This window comes from Glycine max, chromosome 1 (assembly GCF_000004515.6).
Source record: "Glycine max cultivar Williams 82 chromosome 1, Glycine_max_v4.0, whole genome shotgun sequence".
Lineage (NCBI taxonomy): Eukaryota > Viridiplantae > Streptophyta > Magnoliopsida > Fabales > Fabaceae > Glycine > Glycine max.
The window spans coordinates 52,143,252-52,161,291 of NC_016088.4; the positions used below are offsets into that span (position 1 = coordinate 52,143,252).

General features: G+C 36.3%; 6 protein-coding genes and 1 long non-coding RNA gene across 8 annotated transcripts; 5 read left to right on the forward strand and 2 right to left on the reverse strand.

Annotated features, from left to right (window-relative positions):
- The first annotated feature begins 997 nt into the window (after positions 1-997).
- Positions 998-4,038, forward strand: LOC100797359 (phosphopantetheine adenylyltransferase). Its single transcript, NM_001370599.1, has 6 exons — positions 998-1,192; positions 1,301-1,372; positions 2,517-2,576; positions 3,013-3,107; positions 3,463-3,532; positions 3,646-4,038. Exons 1-6 carry the CDS (start codon positions 1,061-1,063, stop codon positions 3,760-3,762), a joined length of 546 nt encoding a protein of 181 aa, NP_001357528.1. The 5' UTR covers positions 998-1,060; the 3' UTR covers positions 3,763-4,038.
- Positions 4,039-5,564: 1,526 nt separating this feature from the next.
- Positions 5,565-9,404, forward strand: LOC112997615 (syntaxin-112). Its single transcript, XM_014775883.3, has 2 exons — positions 5,565-6,139; positions 6,228-9,404. Exon 2 carries the CDS (start codon positions 6,254-6,256, stop codon positions 7,151-7,153), a length of 900 nt encoding a protein of 299 aa, XP_014631369.1. The 5' UTR covers positions 5,565-6,139; positions 6,228-6,253; the 3' UTR covers positions 7,154-9,404.
- On the forward strand, positions 7,364-9,404 carry LOC100818848 (pentatricopeptide repeat-containing protein At5g66520). Its single transcript, XM_003516516.5, has one exon. The coding sequence runs from the start codon at positions 7,506-7,508 to the stop codon at positions 9,246-9,248; it is 1,743 nt and encodes a 580-aa protein (XP_003516564.2). The 5' UTR covers positions 7,364-7,505; the 3' UTR covers positions 9,249-9,404.
- LOC100797902 (putative glucose-6-phosphate 1-epimerase) lies at positions 9,375-12,576 on the reverse strand. Of its 2 annotated transcripts, NM_001354862.1 has the most exons (10): positions 12,436-12,527; positions 12,242-12,361; positions 12,044-12,157; positions 11,843-11,894; positions 11,371-11,508; positions 10,929-11,027; positions 10,577-10,674; positions 9,994-10,101; positions 9,828-9,909; positions 9,375-9,634 (listed from the first exon to the last, which is right to left on the reverse strand). In NM_001354862.1, the coding sequence occupies exons 1-10, from the start codon at positions 12,492-12,494 to the stop codon at positions 9,569-9,571; spliced, it is 936 nt and encodes a 311-aa protein (NP_001341791.1). In that variant the 5' UTR covers positions 12,495-12,527; the 3' UTR covers positions 9,375-9,568. The 2 variants fall into 2 exon arrangements, with proteins under 2 accessions (NP_001341791.1, XP_040873482.1); XM_041017548.1 differs by having other exon boundaries at positions 12,044-12,361; positions 12,436-12,576.
- Positions 12,577-12,731: 155 nt separating this feature from the next.
- Positions 12,732-14,587, forward strand: LOC100819916 (probable E3 ubiquitin-protein ligase HERC3). Its single transcript, XM_006573513.4, has 4 exons — positions 12,732-13,009; positions 13,095-13,314; positions 13,385-13,697; positions 13,777-14,587. Exons 1-4 carry the CDS (start codon positions 12,732-12,734, stop codon positions 14,259-14,261), a joined length of 1,296 nt encoding a protein of 431 aa, XP_006573576.1. The 3' UTR covers positions 14,262-14,587.
- A 17-nt stretch (positions 14,588-14,604) lies between these two features.
- On the reverse strand, positions 14,605-17,240 carry LOC100798427 (laccase-11). The gene is made up of 6 exons (XM_014775876.2): positions 17,012-17,240; positions 16,782-16,933; positions 16,433-16,677; positions 16,207-16,335; positions 15,189-16,112; positions 14,605-15,059 (listed from the first exon to the last, which is right to left on the reverse strand). The coding sequence occupies exons 1-6, from the start codon at positions 17,114-17,116 to the stop codon at positions 14,929-14,931; spliced, it is 1,686 nt and encodes a 561-aa protein (XP_014631362.1). The 5' UTR covers positions 17,117-17,240; the 3' UTR covers positions 14,605-14,928.
- LOC106798752 (uncharacterized) lies at positions 15,891-17,425 on the forward strand. Its single transcript, XR_001388507.2, has 2 exons — positions 15,891-16,074; positions 17,038-17,425. It is a non-coding gene; the product is annotated as an uncharacterized lncRNA (long non-coding RNA).
- The last annotated feature ends 615 nt before the right edge of the window (positions 17,426-18,040 follow it).

Genomic DNA, 18,040 nt, shown 5'->3' on the forward strand with positions numbered 1-18,040 from the left:
AATCTGCGGCTGCATTTGAAAGACAAAACAACATTTTCATATTTTTGGTGAAGCGATTGGATCCATGTTTGGTAGAAGGAAGTATAAAAATAAAGCAACTTGTACATGGATCTGGACATCTATTTGTCTTCATACGTTATTTCTTTTCGTACATTAATTAAGAAAATGAAAAATTGTTAAAAATATTAATTATACTAAACTATAAAATTTAATTTTATAAACAAAAATTAATGTGACAGTGACACTGACTAATGTTATTCTTTAATTTTAGATGATTTAAGCATCTTGGTATACATTTTGTTTGTGATATTAGAGTGATTTTTTATTATTAAGTTTTGACATTATAAATATTACTAATTACTTTAATGGTTATTTTTTAAGTTTTTTTTTTCTGATTGGGCAGAACAAAACGCCCCAGACCCAAAAAAATTAACTATTACTTATATGTAAATCAATTACAGTAGCACCCTCCACGAAAGAGTGAGATGCAAAGTCAGGAATAGAGTAAAAATTGCAACTGTCCCTATTTTTTTAAAAAAAGTTATTTAATTCCTAACATTATGAAAAACCATTTATTTTAATCTTTAATGTATTTATGTAAATGATAAAATAAAAGAAATTAAAATAAATTATTCTATTAAAAATTAAAAATTAAATAAAAAAGTTAAAACATAAAAATTTTAATAAAAATAATTAGTGAGTAATATATCAAAGACTAGCATAAAAATTTCCTAGATAATGTTTTGGTAGATAGATGGGTTCGATTTGATGCCCATTATTTTTGTGGAGAGCATAGTGACTCAATATTCAGATTGGAGTCAGAAATGTTAGGTGTGTTTTAATGTAAATCTAACGAATAAGAATAAAAATAAAATTTTATTAATTCTTTAATAAAATTATTTTTGTCTAAATTTTTTTGTTGTGCGTGTCCCCACGGCACACTGGAGTAAACGGTTAAGCACCACTAACGAACCATTGGTTCAATATATATAACAACGAATCCGATCCTCTTTTCATCTCACACCTACTGCCACCAGTGAAAGTCATTCCTGCACATCGAATGGCGGTTCACGGTGACGATGACACCATGGTGATGGTGGTTCCCAAACTCTCTCCGCCCAACACCTACGAAGCCGTCGTCAATGGTGGCACCTTCGACCGATTGCACGACGGCCACCGCCTCTTCCTCACCGTCTCTCTCTCTCTCTCTCTCTCTCTCTCTCTCCTCCTTTCTATTCTTTCAATTTTTTTTTCATTTTCTTTTATTTAGATAATGCCAAAGCTTGAAACTTGTGTGCAGGCTTCAGCGGAGTTGGCAAGGCGCCGGATTGTAATTGGAGTTTGCGATGGACCTATGCTGGCAAAAAAACAGGTTACCTTTTTCCATTTTCCACATTTAATTGTTATTTTTGGTTGTTATGAAATGCATATACATAATTCCCTTCGTATATTAACTGCTAATTACTATTAGACACAACACAAGTACACAACCTATATGGATTTGACTCTTCTTTTTAATATATTTTTATGTACGCACCTACCATAATTATTGTACTCCCGCTACAGTTTTAGGTTTTCAGCTGAAAAGCCTAAACTGCTGAATGTAATTTGTATTACAGTTCAACCAATTTGTTATTTGGCTGCTTTGATAACATTCCACTTTTGTGAATTAGTGGAGTTGTTGATTTTTCGAGCCTTTTCTTGGAAAGGAAAACAATTGCATACAACTATTCAGTGCATCCAACCACAAGTTATCATGTATGATAAGTTTGTTGATTTTTATAATAACTATCTTAAAAAAATCATACTTTGGATGATTAAATTATGATTTTTTTTACTGTGTGAAAGTGCATGAAAATTAAACTCTATTGGAAAAGTCAACTTTTAGATATTAATTTTCTCTGTTCCATCCTGTTGTGAATGCTTTGGTCAAGTAAGTTTCTGTCATGTGGATTGTTATAACTGAAGAATCTGGCACTCCAAGGCATGGTCATTAAGTTTGTTGAGAGTTAAAAGAAAAAAAAGAATAATGAAATAGATGGAGTCTGAACTTTGCTTTTATCTCCAAGAGTTATATTCTCTTGAGGATCTCTGAGTCAACTTCAATTTATTCAATGTAAATTAATTTCATTTTTGATTGCTCGTAGATGAAATAGACAAAGGACCTCAAATTATTTATTAGTATTTTAAAGTCAAAACTAAGGATGATATTCTGCAGTCAGTTTGTAAAATTTCAAACAGGTAAACTGAATTTACCATTAAACCGAGAAAACTATTTAGTGCTACAGATTAAATGCTTGAAATGTTCCGCTCTTAAAATTTAGTGATAAAATTTTCTTTATCAAAATTATCTTCAGTAAATAATACAAGCTACTTAAATTTAAAGCCTCGTGTTATGCTATTTGATCTTGTTTATTAAAAAATTTAGTCACACAGTGAAGATCACCTTATTTCTGTATGACAATCCTGTTGCTTTTGGATTTTTATCCTTGTGCTTTCATGTTCTACTTTTGCAGTTTGCTGAACTGATACAGCCCATTGAGGAAAGGATAAATAATGTCAAAACTTTCATAAAGGTATGAATCCAAGCAATGACAGTTTCCTTTATAATTCATGAAAAGAATTTCCTGTGTTTTGTGCTTTTTTAAAAATAAAAAAAACAAAGTTGACATGTACAAATGTTGGTCAGAATACTTTTATTCATTTTGTTTGTTAATGTAGAACATGAGGGACGGATTGTAGACAACTTATACATCTGTTTAACAGCAACATGTCTTTTTTCAAGTAGCATAGGAGAGGCTGCATGGTTTGTGTTGTTGGTTTTATGTGTTGGAGATATAATGTAAAACCTTGTCCTAGTTCATGACATTGTCTGCAAATATGAGAAAATAAAATGATAAACAATAGTGTTCCATCAAATGCGTATAGTATTTCTTCTAGCCGGGTTTATATGAAAAATCCATTTTTTTCTTATTTAAATTTTGATTAATATTTGTTTGAACTAACATGCAGTCTATCAAGCCGGAGTTGGAAGTGCAAGCTGTGCCAATCACAGATCCATTTGGCCCTTCCATTACAGATGAGAACTTGGAGGCTGTGATTGTAAGGTTAGTAACTTGGTATTAAGATTTAAGACTGGCTTGTGTGTGTTCCATCTTAATTTTTGGTAATGGCGGTGAGCAATCCAATTATATATTCATAGACAGCTTATAAAAAGTAACTTCTGAGTTCTGATCAAGTATTTCATTCCCATTGGCTGGTTTCTAATCTCAATGTTCGTGATAATTAAAGTTTTGGTATCAAACTTAGCTGGTTATCCTCTTTTATTCCTTGGTCCATTGTTGTCATGATTTCTTGTCTATTCTTTTGCAGTACAAACAATTGAACACAAACTTGATATATGTTCACTTTTAAAAGTGTTATGGGTTATTTGATTACTAACTGGATTTGGTTATTTTACAGCAAAGAGACATTACCGGGAGGATTGGCTATAAACAGAAGAAGAGCTGAAAGAGATCTTTCACAGTTGAAGGTCTCAATTTATTGTTTGTGTAGTTTGGTTATAATTTCTGACATAAAAGTTAAGAAAATATTATCAAAATATTTTGTCAGATATTAGAAATTATTTTCTTGGATCTTATGCAGATTGAAGTTGTAGATTTGGTCTCTGGAGAATCAGGTGAAATTAAGCTGAGTTCATCAATGCTACGGAAGATTGAGGCTGAAAGGGCTAAACAACAAAACACGATACCGCAGACTTAGTTACAGACAATTTGTTTAACTTTTTTCTTTCAAAATATTTCTTCAAAGATGAGTTTAAGGTGTCCATTAAAGCAACTGACATGTGAGTGCATGTTACCATGTTATGACATTGTTTAAGTTTAAAAGGTGGAAGTCACATTCTTTAGGAAAAATATTGTAAAGATGTATCGTTTTTTTTTCAACGCACCAAACAAAAAACATTATTAGTTTGTTTAGAGGAATGTGTTGTATTTATATTTATATTTTCTCTAATAGAAATAAGTATTTTATTCTAAACAGTGTCATTCAAATGATACGTTCACATAAAAATATAAATATTTATATAATAAATTTAAATAAAAATAGATACTATCAAACCAAATTCATAGAACACTGGAAGTTTAGAAAGAAGATAGCCAGTCACTCCCATGTCCCATTAATTGACATCTTAAGTTTTACATTAAAATAGTTAATATGTTTGCAAAATAAAATATGTAGCAAATATATGTGGTAAAGTTGAAATAAAATTGCAACAAAGTATAAAATAGCATTGTATTTTTATCAAATATTAAGAAGTCAACATAACTTATCTTTTAAATAAGGATTTGTTGCTTTAACAAAATTAAACACACACACGCAGAGACATTGATTGTGTAAAAATATTTACTGACAGAACATACTAGACTCTAATTCTATTAACATTATTTCTTTCAAAATTAATTATATTTAAATATAAAACAAGTGTAGTTTAAGATATAGAAATAATGAAGTCTTTATTTTGATTGGAAAACAATACAGAAAGGTATATACATAATTGGGACCAGAAAAGAGAGAATGATCAAGTAAATGTTTTTTGTAATGCATTATGGATTCCAAGTAAGTTTTCTAAACTTTTATAAAAATTACAGAACATGATAAGTGTAAGAAATATGTCATCTCTGATCTCTAAGGTCGTTCCTTGTATGTTAAATCATAGGGAATTACATATGAGGGTATGTTTAATCTATTCTCTCATTTTATTTTAACCATACTTATATTCAACATACAATATTGTTTTGACTAAAATGATGGTTTTCTTTAACTAATTAATTTGAACTTCTCTGATTTGCAAAAGTAGAAAAGTTCAAACATGATAAATTGAACCAAAACATTTTTTTTTATGAATTTGATTTATTGAGTTTGATATATATATATATATATATATATATATATATATATATATATATATATATATATATATATATATATATATATATATATATATATACCAAGTTAACCATTTTAATTGTTTTAGATTTTTTTTCCTCTCAAAGAAATTGTATTACTTAGATTTGACAAGCTTCCATACTCGATACTGAAATCTGGTAAGAACAGAAACGAAACTAACTCATGAAAATTCCTAGTCGTGCTTTGCCTTTAGTCAACTTGAATGAAATTTCTATCACTATTTTTTAGAACATTGTTCCTAAGATTTTTTTTTCCATCTTTTGTTCTTCGTTCGTGTTTCAACTTTCTACTTAAATATCTCACAAAAAAGAAATCTACTCAAATATTGATAGTTTAATAAGTTAATCACATGGACGAGGTCCGTTGATTGATGCTCATCCAAGATCATTTAATTGATAATTCAAGAGGAAAAAATAATACTACTAACTAATGATAATACGTGAAAATAATTAAATATTTTTAACTAAAAAAGTAATTTAATGCAATTAAAATTTAAAAAATAATGTTACTTTCCTTTCACTTGTATTCCTAAAACCTCTTTTTATTTTTCATGTCTTTCTTAAATATTCTAGTAATAGTATAAAATTCGTGTTGCTAGAAGATATCTCATATCCAACGGATATTTTTTCGAACACAAAAATTTCAAATTCTTGTTACGAGAAGATATGTTAAATAAACCGACTCAAAATCTCCCATTATCATCATCTTCTCACTAATTTGATTGACGAGGAATCATTAGCACTCAAGAAAAAAAAGGTAACCACATTAGTTTCTTCAAGGTTCAATCACACTCTTCTCTTCAATCTTCGCCCGTTCATGTTTCTTATTCTTCCATAGTTTTTTTCTCTGAAACTGCATGGGTAGTTTTTCCTTCTCTGAAACTGCATGGGTAGTTTTTCTGATTTTACTTTTCTTTTTTGAGTAATGCAAAAGCCTCTCTCCAACCACGTTTCTCTACGTGTTGCACAATAAAGAATCAATTTTTAATGTTCCACTCTTTCCTTTTTTGCTTTCCTTTTCTTTTATGCTTTGGTTCTCTTCTCTCGCCTCCCTTGTTATTTCGCCGTCGCTGACTGTTTGTTTTCTTTCATCAGATCATTTGGACATTTTTTCATGACAAAAACTTGCGTCCATTGAGAAATTGACTCATTTCTTGAATTTGTCCAAAAGGGTATGCTTCATTTCTATCTTGAAAAATCCACAAGCGTTCCGTTTTCTTAATCCTTACTTTGTATCTTGTTTTGTTGGTATTTTTGCAGTTGGGAATTTCCAAAATTTTGCAAAGATGAATGATTTGATGACAAAGTCGTTCCTAAGTTATGTGGAACTAAAGAAACAGGCTCGCAAGGACCTTGAAGACGACGATCTTGACCTTGAAGCAGGGAAACTCAACCCCACGGAAGACCGCAACCTCTCTCAGTTCTTCCAAGAAGTTGAAGCAATCAAGGTTGAAATGGAAGAGATCTCCAATCTCTTATTTGATCTTCAGCAACTAAATGAAGAGGCAAAGTGCACCCACGGTGCCAAAGTTCTCCGTGGCCTAAGGGACCGGATGGAGTCCGACATGGTTGCCGTGCTTCGCAAGGCACGGACCATCAAGGCAATGCTTGAGGTTCTTGACCAATCCAACATAGCCAATCGTAGTTTGTCAGAATCCTACAAAGAGGGGAGCCCCATTGACAGGACCAGAATGTCTGTCACAAATGGTTTGAGGGTCAAGCTTAGGGACATGATGAATGACTTTCTGTCCTTGAGGGACAAGATTCTATCTGATCACAAGGAAGATTTGAAGAGAAGGTACTATACCGCGACTGGTGAGGTTCCTACTGAGGAGGTCATGGAGAAGATGGTTTCTGGGAGTCTCAAAGTTGAGTTTCTGGCTGGGAAAACGGATGCTGATTTGGGCACTCAGGTTAGGCATGAGGCAGTGATGGATATCCAGAGGAGTTTGAATAAGCTTCACCAAGTTTTTCTTGATATGGCTATTCTGGTTGAGACACAAGGAGAAAAGTTGGATAACATTGAGGATAATGTGGTTAATGCTGGTAACTTTATCCATGGTGGGACTAATAGTCTTTACTATGCCGACCAGATGAAGAAGAAGAACAGAAAATGGTTGTGTTGGGTTTTTGCTGTGGGGCTGATTATACTACTCGTATGCATCATTGCAATGTTGTCTTCTTGACTTGAGCAATTTGGAAAGGGTGGTTTAGAGTTACGAGACTGTAAAGCTACTTTCATTTCCTCTTTAACAGTTTCAATTGTTCTTGTATTGTTGGGAGCAGTTCTGTTAATTGATTCAAATTTGTTCATGAGAACTAAAATTTGCTGAATAGAATTGATTTTGTTGATTCGTTTACTGAATACAATTGATTGGTAACATTCGAGTATTTTTTTTCTTTAGTCTGCTGAGTTAGTTTGTTTCATCTGTGCTTCCAGTGAGTTCTTACTGCGGCGCCTTGTATTTACTTTTTTCATTTTGTAACTTTAAAAATCTGTCTCGTAATAATTGGTCAATACTGAAATGGCACCAAAACATGGAAACAGCCAAAGGAAGTCCATTCTATTTTCTATATAAAACAGGATATTCTATTCACTCTACAACTAATCTTATCCAAACTAGTGTGAACAAACTAAAGCCACTAATTTTGAGCAACGTCTTCTACTCTTTTCTCCAAATTATTTCAACTTCTCTTTTGAGGATAGTTCGATCTCTTTGCACTCTAACGATGGCTGTGCTGCTCCTTCCGCCAAACACGGAGCAGACCCAGGCCTTACTGGAGAGATGTTCAAATATGAAAGAACTGATGCAGATTCATGGCCAATTGTTGAAAAAAGGCACCATCAGGAACCAATTAACAGTAAGCACGCTCTTGGTTTCATACGCCAGAATAGAGTTGGTTAACTTAGCCTATACTCGTGTGGTTTTTGACAGCATAAGCTCACCTAATACTGTCATATGGAACACCATGCTCAGAGCATACTCAAATAGTAATGACCCAGAAGCAGCGCTTCTTTTGTACCATCAAATGCTTCACAACTCAGTACCTCACAATTCTTACACTTTCCCTTTCCTTCTCAAAGCATGTTCTGCTCTCTCAGCCTTTGAAGAAACCCAGCAAATCCACGCTCACATTATCAAAAGGGGTTTTGGTTTGGAGGTTTATGCCACAAACTCTCTTCTTCGTGTTTATGCAATTTCAGGCAACATCCAATCTGCACATGTCCTATTCAATCAGCTTCCCACGCGAGATATTGTTTCTTGGAACATAATGATTGATGGGTACATAAAATTTGGAAATCTAGACATGGCCTACAAGATTTTTCAAGCAATGCCGGAGAAGAATGTCATCTCTTGGACAACCATGATTGTTGGGTTTGTTAGGATAGGCATGCACAAAGAAGCCTTGTCTCTTCTACAGCAAATGCTAGTTGCAGGCATCAAACCTGATAGTATAACCTTGAGTTGCTCTCTTTCAGCATGTGCAGGCCTTGGTGCATTGGAGCAAGGCAAGTGGATTCACACCTATATTGAAAAAAACGAAATAAAAATAGATCCAGTTTTGGGTTGTGTTCTTACAGACATGTATGTTAAATGTGGTGAAATGGAGAAAGCCCTACTAGTGTTCAGTAAGTTGGAGAAGAAATGTGTCTGTGCTTGGACGGCAATAATCGGTGGCTTAGCAATCCATGGAAAGGGTAGAGAAGCTCTAGATTGGTTTACCCAAATGCAGAAAGCAGGAATTAACCCAAACTCGATCACTTTTACAGCAATTCTGACTGCATGTAGTCATGCCGGACTAACTGAAGAAGGAAAGTCCCTGTTTGAGAGCATGAGTTCTGTTTATAATATTAAACCTTCTATGGAGCATTATGGATGCATGGTGGATCTTATGGGTCGTGCAGGGTTGTTGAAAGAAGCAAGGGAGTTCATAGAGTCCATGCCCGTCAAGCCAAATGCAGCAATATGGGGAGCACTGCTCAATGCTTGTCAACTGCACAAACATTTTGAGCTTGGTAAAGAGATTGGAAAAATTTTGATAGAATTAGACCCTGATCATAGTGGCCGGTATATTCATTTGGCAAGCATTTATGCTGCTGCTGGAGAATGGAACCAAGTGGTCAGAGTGAGAAGCCAGATCAAACATAGGGGACTGCTAAATCATCCAGGATGCAGTAGCATCACCCTGAATGGGGTTGTCCACGAGTTCTTTGCTGGGGATGGATCCCACCCACATATCCAAGAGATATATGGCATGCCTAATCTTCTTGCAAATTGATGATATGTTTAAGGAGAAAATTGAGAGGAGAATGAAAACGAATCCACTGAAAGTGGGAAGATGGAATAATGGTTTTTCACTGCCTGTTGGGAGAAACCAAACTGAGAAAAATGTTGTCTTTTAGCATTGAGAATATAAAAGAAAATTATTATTCCTTATTGTTGTTACGATAATGTTACGAATGTAATGAGGTTTAACTCTTGTACACTATCCTTCCCTCGACAGTAGTGGCATAGAAAATTATTAATACAGAAGATACATATTTGTTGGGGTATCAAATATGACAAAAATAATTGCTGATGTAGAAACACATTTACAGTTCAAGCTATGCTAAGGTGCTGCACAGCTGTCCAAGTTTGTTCTGGCTCTAGCTGGACACTTCCAATCTGAAAATTTAGAAGAATCAATAGAGAAGGCTTTAAAATTATTTCAGCAATGAAAATTATTTCTAGCTGGACACTTCCACTCATGTTTACTTAAATTCAATAGCCTCCATGCTAATATTGTAGTCACGAAAAATGCACAGCCAAGCAGAGTATATCTTTGATCACTTTCTAGAATGTTTTGTAAAGTCATTACCTTAGCATTTTCAACGCAAACAAAATCTTTGTAACATGCTTCCATTTGAAGGTAAGGATTCCACAACACAGCATCTGACCAACTACATAGGTAAGAGGCAAAAGAAGAAGTATAAGCAAGTGACTTGGGCAAACCAAATAATTAATAAAAGTTTAAAATTACTTACTTTGTGTTCTTGATAGATATTAGATCACCCAAACCATTGTCAAGTTGCAACTCACTGGAAGCATCAAGATAAACACAATCTACAAATCCAGGGAAAGTGACAACATCCCTGCATTATGAAGGTTACTGTACATTAAGCTAAATTAAGAAACTCAATGTCAGGATATGACTCTACATTATTCAATGAAATTTTGATTTTACATGAATTAGATTGAGGCGAAATATACTTGTGCATTAGATAAAGATGAATAATGAGGAAGAAATGAAAACCGAAAGAAATGGGAACATATATTGGCCACTAAATGAATGTAATATTTCAGAATTCTTGTTAAAATTCAGGCAAAATGAATAAAGATGGATTTTAAGTAATAGTTGACATATATAAAGAACAACGGGTATGCACAAGAAAATGCATGTCAACATATGTCTGGCAAGGTAGAGATCATTTGAAATACTCAATAGTTAGCTTGTTATCCAACCCCTGGATTAAGGGAAAGCAAAGTTCAGTATTACCATTTTCTTTTACCAGTAGTTATTGTTTTATTTCCAATTAAGAGTCCCCAGACAAAAAGTATCATACATACCTTTCTTCCTTACCCTCCACTGGATTTTTAGGATCTGGATCTTTGTTCAGAGTTTTGCAACCTTTCAACCCCTTTACCGATGCGTTACTTGCAGAAGCCTGCAAGACAACCCTAAAATGATTACTTCTACAAGTTTAAGTAGCAAGTGTATGCAATGCATTGAGTTAAAAAACTGTGCATTAGAATAATTCTAAATTAATTCAAATAATTATTGAAAGATAAATAAATGTTTTGTTAAAGGATTGGATGCTTAGTTTCAGTTCAGATCTCCAGTAAACCCAATACAAAATGTTAAAACATTATTTTGGTTATGGCATGATGATCATTCAAAATAATGACCCCTATCACTTACTCGAAAATAAGTGTGCAAGGCAGTACTAAATGAGAATGCTTTATTGTCTGTATTTTTAACTGTTAGCTCAGTCGCAAGACTTTTAGCATTTAGTGTGACCTGCAAAAAAGGAAGCGTGCAATTGCATGATCATTAGGTTGTAGAACACAACAAGCATGAGTACAAGTAGTATTGTAGATTTGGCTCTTTTATAGTTAAAATAAAGTGCAATTGTAGTCATTGATTCAAAAACAAACAGTTGAGATTGTAATAAAATACACATATATGGATACCAAACTATGAAATTACAATCTCAACCGTTGATTTTCCAATTAATGCTTATAATTACACTCTTATCCTGTAAAGTGCATCACCTCATTTTGGAGAAAGTTAAATTTTTGGAGAAAGTTAAATTTGTACTATTGCAAAGATGAATTGTGGTTGAAGAAAAGAAGCCCTTGACCTTGAATAAAGCATGGAAGCTGAAATCCCACATAGCACGACTATAAGGAGCATCCTTCAGCTCCAGAGTTACAACAGGATTTCCTTCTGTGTTTTCAGAATCGACAACAGTCCAATCCATATTCCGTGCAAACCCGTGCTGTTGAATACGCAACCAAGCAAGTGTTTTAAAAACGAAAGCATTAGCATACAATGGAAAAGAAGGTCAGCATAATGAAGTAATCACACCACTGATGATTTCACTGAAGAGAAGCAAGTTTTTTATTAACTAAAAATCAGAATAGCATAGCTGGCACAGGCCGCACAGCATTGCCTATTACCCAAGACCAAGTGAAAGAAGATCACTAGTACTGCCCTCAGATTTTTGTATTTTAATTCCGCAGATATAACATAAAAAGGTAAAATATGTGTAGAAAAAAAGAACAAGATGAAGTGCAGAAAATAGAGTTGACTAAAGGAGCACGCACGCATACCTGCTGAATTGGACCAGGACCAAACTGTGGAAAACAATGCGGAACACCTCCACTGCCCAATAATATAAAATTAATTAGTGTCTGGGGGATCCAAAAATAGTATAAAAAAAAAATGAAACTATATGCTTTGCATAGACCATAGTTGATGGAAAAAGAATACCTGGAGAGACTTAAAAGAGTAATTAAAGAGAAGAAGCTAACCTTATGGGTTTGTTCCCATTGAAAACAGCGTCAGGGCGAACAAAGAGGAGGTCCTTACCACTGGGAACTTTCCAAGAAGTAATGCAACCTCCAAACAGGTATATCTCAGCCTCACTGCACACCCACAGATTCAACCAACGTACACACATGGTAGTGTTGTGAAGGGAAGGGAAAATAGTTTTATAGAGAATTACGCACCTACCGGCCGGGGAAGTGAGAACAAGCTTCGGCAAATTCCCCTCTCCCTCTGTAACTCGCACTCCCAAAGATGTAGTACTTGCTTTGTTGCTCAAACTTGCATATGCCACTCCACGACACCTTCAACCACATGCAAAATTTATATTGATAATCTGTTTAAGGAGAAATTTATATTTTGAGTGATTAACCTCAACCTGTTTAGATTCGGAAAAGTCGCAGTGCTGACACCGAATGCCATGGAAACCATCGCCATCTGCTATTCTACTCTGCCACCACCAATATTATTATCAGCTTACTTCACTACCTCTTATTTATACTCCTAGCTTTGCCACGCGGAAATTCGGATATTCCTTGCGCTCAACTGGATCAAAATTGGTTCGGCCCAAAACCCATCAGGCCCGAACATATAGAGCCCACCATAGGAAGGAATTGACAAATCCAGTAGGAATCTCTCACGGTCACGGACAAGCGAAGAGTAAAGAAAGAAGAAATGTTGGTGAGGAAGCTGAAACTGAAAGCGGTTAGTGGGGTCCACTTGAGATGGATGAGCACCGTGATGTGTTTCGGAGATGGCAGCCAGGGTGCCGTTGGATCCCCAGTAGGTGTGGGACTAGACGCATACGAACCCACACCTGTTACCGCTCTTCCTTCCGACATCGTTAGCGTCCACGCCGGACACTACCATTCCCTCGCCCTCACTTCCCACGGCCACCTCTGGGCCTGGGGCAGAAACAACGAGGCCCAACTTGGCCGCGGCCCATCCTCTAGGTAACTAACTCATCCCCCTTCACTCACTTGTTTTTTTTTTTTAAAAAAATAAAGAAGCGCTTTTCATGCTTTTTTATTTGAGCAGAGAATCATGGCATGAGCCAGAAAGAGTGAAGGGATTGTTAGAGAATGTGAACGTGTGTGGTGCTTTTGCGTCGGGCGTTGTTTCCGCTGCCCTTGGGGATGATGGTTCCGTGTGGGTCTGGGGGAAGTCCAAACGCGGTCAACTTGGTCTTGGTCAACATATCACCGAGGCTGTTGTGCCTACTAAACTTGAAGCACTTTCTCGGGAAAACGTAGCCAAGGTGGTACTTGATAAATTCCCCTTGTTATATCATACTCAGATTTGGTAACTAACTTAACTTGTTTGTTTAGGTCGCGTTTGGATGGGGGCATGCTCTAGCTCGTACTTCGGATGGCAAGTTGTTTGGATGGGGCTATTCAGCGGACGGTAGAATAGGGAAAATGGGGAATAATCACTTCCAGACATCTCCGTTGGAATCTGAGTCTCCAAATAACTCACAACTCTCGACTTCAGACCTGGAAGCTGCTGAAAAGAGAGTCTTGCAAGGAATTGAACAGGAGAATAACATGCCGATAGTATGGGAACCCCGCTTGGTCGAAGAGTTACGCGGTGTTCATGTTTTAGACATTGCATGTGGCCTTGATCATTCTCTGGTTCTTTGCCGTGAGTAACACAACACTCAATAATAGCAAGTTATAAGATGTATGCATTATTTTTCAACTTAAGTGTTTTACTGTATCAGGTGATGGTGTGCTCTTGAGCTGTGGGAGCAACGTGTATGGTCAGTTGGGGCGAGCTAAAATAGATTTGGGAGTTTTCCCCGTTGAAATGAGCTTCAGTCCCGTTTTTATAGCAGCAGGGCTTGGGCATTCATTGGCAATATGCCAGTTCGGTGAATCAGATGTTAGTGTGGGGACTACAAACATTGCTTCATGGGGATGGAACCTGAGTTCTCAGCTTGGGAGGCCCGGGGATGGAAAACTACCCTCTTTGATTGATGCATTGGATGGGGAAAACCCTGTCTCGGTTTCGGCAGGGCGTGCACATTCCCTTGCTCTCACGTCCAAAGGGGAATTGTGGGTCTGGGGCTCTGGTAAAAGTGGAAGACTTGGGTTAGGAAGTTCTGTTAACCAAGTGGAGCCATCTTGCATTGATTCCTTGGAGGCTTTTCAAATTTTACAGGCCGTGTCTGGGTTTGATCATAATCTGGTTCTGGTTGCGGGCTGATTTCGCTTCAACAAATACCTTGCTTTGGGGGGGAAAGGAAAGGAAAAACAGAAAAGAGTCTCTTAAGTTTGAACTTCAAGTTGGACTGCTGGAGTGAAGTCTATCTCTGACTATAAATAAATCTAAGCACTCTCTTGTTCCAAATGTTATGCCTTTTTTTCTCTTTCTTGGAGGTTTTGTATGTATTCTAAGCTTAAACTTCATCGTGGAGTTTCATCCAAACACTTGAAACTCGCATAGTTTTCTTGATAAGTAGTTTGGTCTATATTATGAAGTGCTTTAAATAATGTATAAAGGGGAGGGAAGTAAGATCGTTACGAGATTAACAGGGTTCTTTGTTTTTTAGTTGTCTAGACCGTGATGTGTTTTTCAGGCATTCAGTGCAAATTGCTGAAGGGGATTTTTTAAGAGATACATGAGAAATGAAAAATCTATGCCCACGGAAGTAACAAAATAGAACGAAGCAATTATTCTTATTTTCGAAATTTAAATACAAGAATTCCTGAATGAAATCACTCTTTAGTTTACTATTGTTTCTGCACATTTGTTAACACAACTAAAAACCTTCTGCAACTTTTACAGGAAGGTTGAGCAATTAGCAGAAAGACAGTAAAAACATTGAAAGGTGTTTAAATCAAATTCTCTTAGACCATATTTTCGTGGATGGCTAGCAAGTTGGAAGGTCCTTTGGTGGAGGCAGAACAGATTGATCTTGTCCAGGTCCATTTTCCACAACAAAAGCCGTTTTCAACCCCCAACCAGTATGCACCTCCAAATGACAATGCATAAACCAAACACCTACAATAACAACATGACATTATAGCATACATAATATACCTGTTAAATGTCAGAAAAAAATTGGGCAATGCTTAGATCATCTTAGAGTTAAACATTATTGAAATTTAGGACAACTTTCACGAGACATACCTGGGTTATCTGCCCGAAAACGAATTGCTGTCCAACCACCGGTAGGAACCCCAACCGTGTTCCTCTCAATAGGATCTACCAAGTTGTACTTAGCAGGGTCTTTAGCAGGATCAAAGTTACCAACCCCGGTTCCAACAACGAAAAAGTTATAGCCATGAAGATGGAATGGATGTGACTCTACACTGAGCAGATTGGTGTCCTGCAAAACTAGCTCCACTGTGGAATTGAAAGCAATCTTGCTAACTCTCGTGCCAGTTGAAGTGGCAAGATTGGCGGTTAGCGGTGCACCAGTAAAGTTGAAAGGGGTTGGAGGGCGGTCAGGAAAATCAGTCCTGAAAACCCCCTTGATATTGAAGTAGTGAGCTTGGAGAAGCGCAGTTTGGGGCATCACAAAAGATACATTGTTTAATGAAGCAACGAGCTGGGTTCCATTGAGGCATGTGGGGCAAGAATTCTGGCCTAAACCAATAGTGTAGAAGAGGTTTCTATCTACTTTGAGAGGAACATTAGCAGGGTACTGAGCAGAGTTTAGGCTCCTTAATTTCTTGTTGTAACTCAAAGCAAAACGTGTGTCATTGCTAGCCGGCAACTGTGGAAGAACAGGGAGGACAGTGTTTGGGATGCCTTTGTATTGGAGTATAGCTGTGGCAGTTTTGTTGTCAACTGGGATTGGAGCATCCATAAAAGCCTTGGTGGCCATGAAGTATCTACCAGCAACTTGGTTGGCTTGGACAAGAACGTTTGTGGTTTGACCAGGTGCAATTAGTATAGCCGGAGTGGTGAATGGTTTTGTATAAACAGCATCAACCTCCACTACTGTCAAACTATGACCGGCAATGGCAAAGAAAAGCTCGTCATTCAGGGCAGCATTGATGATTCTCAAGAGGTAAGTCTTCCCTTGTTCTACCTCCATTGCAAATGTGTCTAAAAATTGAAACAAAGTTGCAGTTAATACAAAGATTTCACTCTTTCCAAGCCACAACCAAATAGCCCAAACTTGTGCTAAATATTTCCTTACGTTTCTCAGAACATGGAAATAGTGGTCCTGGCTTCCCATTGATCGAATGTGCATCTGACATATTTGGTGGCAACCCCATTTTGTTCCCTTGATTTTCAATCTCTTCCACGTCATTGTTCCACCATTCACCTATTGCATGCACAAAAAATTAGCTGTAGCAAATTTCTTACCCTTTTATCCTTCCAATATTAAGAATATGTCATATATACTTGACATTCAAACTGACCTAGGAGAATTTCAAATTCTCTGGCTGGCTGTGGGAAAGGAAATGGTGTTCCAGGTTTAGGCATAATTACTATTGCACCATATACAGTGGCCCTCAGCCATAGAATGTGTGCATGCCACCATAGTGTTCCTCTCTGCCCAGTAACATTGAAATCATAAGTATAGCTGCTTCCCGTCTGTATTGGACACTGTGTGATATAAGCTGGTCCATCCACCCAACCATTACGAAATTGTTTAAGGCCATGCCTATAAGAAGCAACATGGTTGTGAGAGAAATTAACGTATACATATACATGTTAGTATCAAAAGCTTCATTCACCTATGTTTCTGATATTGCAAAATTGACCTACCAATGAATTGACATGTTGTATAGTACATGATTGGTGACATTGATCAGCACTCTATCTCCTTCCCTAACATATATAGTTGGCCCCGGGAACCTCCCATTCACTGTTACAATAGGCTTTGCATGGCATAGTCTACTCACATTCGTCACTTGAATCTGTAGAAAACACAAAATGCTATCAAGGGAACTTTGCATGAGCATGTTGATTATGATATCAAAATAAGTCTAACTTACATCAAACTGGTATTTCTTTATGGCAGCTTCAGATGAAGAAGACATTAAGCCAACAAAGACAAAGAGAAACGTTGAGACAAACATGGAACCCCCCAAGCTTGCCATTTTGTCTTTGATGTCGAAGTTCTATTTGATATCTTGCCTTGTATGGATGCAGGTAGTGGTGCATATGTTCGAGAATTTATATGAATGGGGAGAAGGTAAGATGGGCTATCAGTTTGTTGCATGAAGAATTGAAAACACCATAGGCTGATTAGGTAGTACTTTTCAGTTTTAATGAGCTGTGCATAAAAGCTTGTAAGTGAAATGTGACAAAAATTCTAAAGGCCTTGGGCTGGGTTTGTAGGGAGTGAACAATATTTAGAGATTTTATAAATTTTTTATACTACACGTTTTCAAAATTGGAACTGAAAATGATAAGTACATGAAATCTAACCTGTTAATATACCTTAATATACTCTGGCTACAGGCTTTATCGTTAAGGAGAAGTAATAGCAAGGCCTAAGGGTGAATGCCAATGCCAGGAATTAAATCCTTGTGCCACCCAAATGGAAAGTTCCTTCGCCACTTATTTTATTGCTGTGATGCCATTATGGTAAAATCTCACTATTGAGGGTTGCCCACTACAATTTCGGTAAATGTTTTCCCAAATTTTTTTTTAAAGAGAAGAATGTTATGTAATCTCAATTTAAAAAGTTTCATTTTGTTTGGTTAAGGCCCTTTTTTATATTTTTGGGGTAAAAAAATTAAACAATTTTAAGATGTAGCAACTTTTAAGAAAAGAAATGCGTCCATCCTAAAAAACAAAAAAATGTAACGTCCGTGGACTGTATCAGTGTATCTTCTGCTACATTAATAATTAACTCGAATTCTTGAACACATGACAAGCTTTTTTTTGTTCCTGCAGGTGCATTGTGAACCTTGTTAAGAATATTGAACCCGCGAAGCTGTTTGAGAAGCTTTGAAAAGCAGTGGATGAGTTTTGAAGGTCACGATATACTACCACTACGTTTTGAATAATTAAAGTAG

Bases quoted from the DNA above. Each gene is read 5' to 3' on its own strand.
- LOC100797359 (NM_001370599.1), top strand. From the start codon at position 1,061: ATGGCGGTTCACGGTGACGATGACACCATGGTGATGGTGGTTCCCAAA. The intron at 2,577-3,012 runs GTATGAATCCAA...ACTAACATGCAG, and splicing joins ATGTCAAAACTTTCATAAAG to TCTATCAAGCCGGAGTTGGA. The intron at 3,533-3,645 runs GTCTCAATTTAT...GATCTTATGCAG, and splicing joins GAGATCTTTCACAGTTGAAG to ATTGAAGTTGTAGATTTGGT.
- LOC112997615 (XM_014775883.3), top strand. From the start codon at position 6,254: ATGAATGATTTGATGACAAAGTCGTTCCTAAGTTATGTGGAACTAAAG.
- LOC100818848 (XM_003516516.5), top strand. From the start codon at position 7,506: ATGGAAACAGCCAAAGGAAGTCCATTCTATTTTCTATATAAAACAGGA.
- LOC100797902 (XM_041017548.1), bottom strand. From the start codon at position 12,494: ATGGCGATGGTTTCCATGGCATTCGGTGTCAGCACTGCGACTTTTCCG. The intron at 11,028-11,370 runs GTCAAGGGCTTC...CCTTTTTTGCAG, and splicing joins GCTTCCATGCTTTATTCAAG to GTCACACTAAATGCTAAAAG. The intron at 10,102-10,576 runs GTATGTATGATA...TTCATAATGCAG, and splicing joins GTGGAGGGTAAGGAAGAAAG to GGATGTTGTCACTTTCCCTG.
- LOC100819916 (XM_006573513.4), top strand. From the start codon at position 12,732: ATGTTGGTGAGGAAGCTGAAACTGAAAGCGGTTAGTGGGGTCCACTTG. The intron at 13,010-13,094 runs GTAACTAACTCA...TTATTTGAGCAG, and splicing joins GGCCGCGGCCCATCCTCTAG to AGAATCATGGCATGAGCCAG. The intron at 13,698-13,776 runs GTGAGTAACACA...TTACTGTATCAG, and splicing joins TCATTCTCTGGTTCTTTGCC to GTGATGGTGTGCTCTTGAGC.
- LOC100798427 (XM_014775876.2), bottom strand. From the start codon at position 17,116: ATGGCAAGCTTGGGGGGTTCCATGTTTGTCTCAACGTTTCTCTTTGTC. The intron at 16,113-16,206 runs GTAAGGAAATAT...TTCAATTTTTAG, and splicing joins ATTTCCATGTTCTGAGAAAC to ACACATTTGCAATGGAGGTA. The intron at 15,060-15,188 runs GTATGTCTCGTG...TTGTTATTGTAG, and splicing joins TTTTCGGGCAGATAACCCAG to GTGTTTGGTTTATGCATTGT.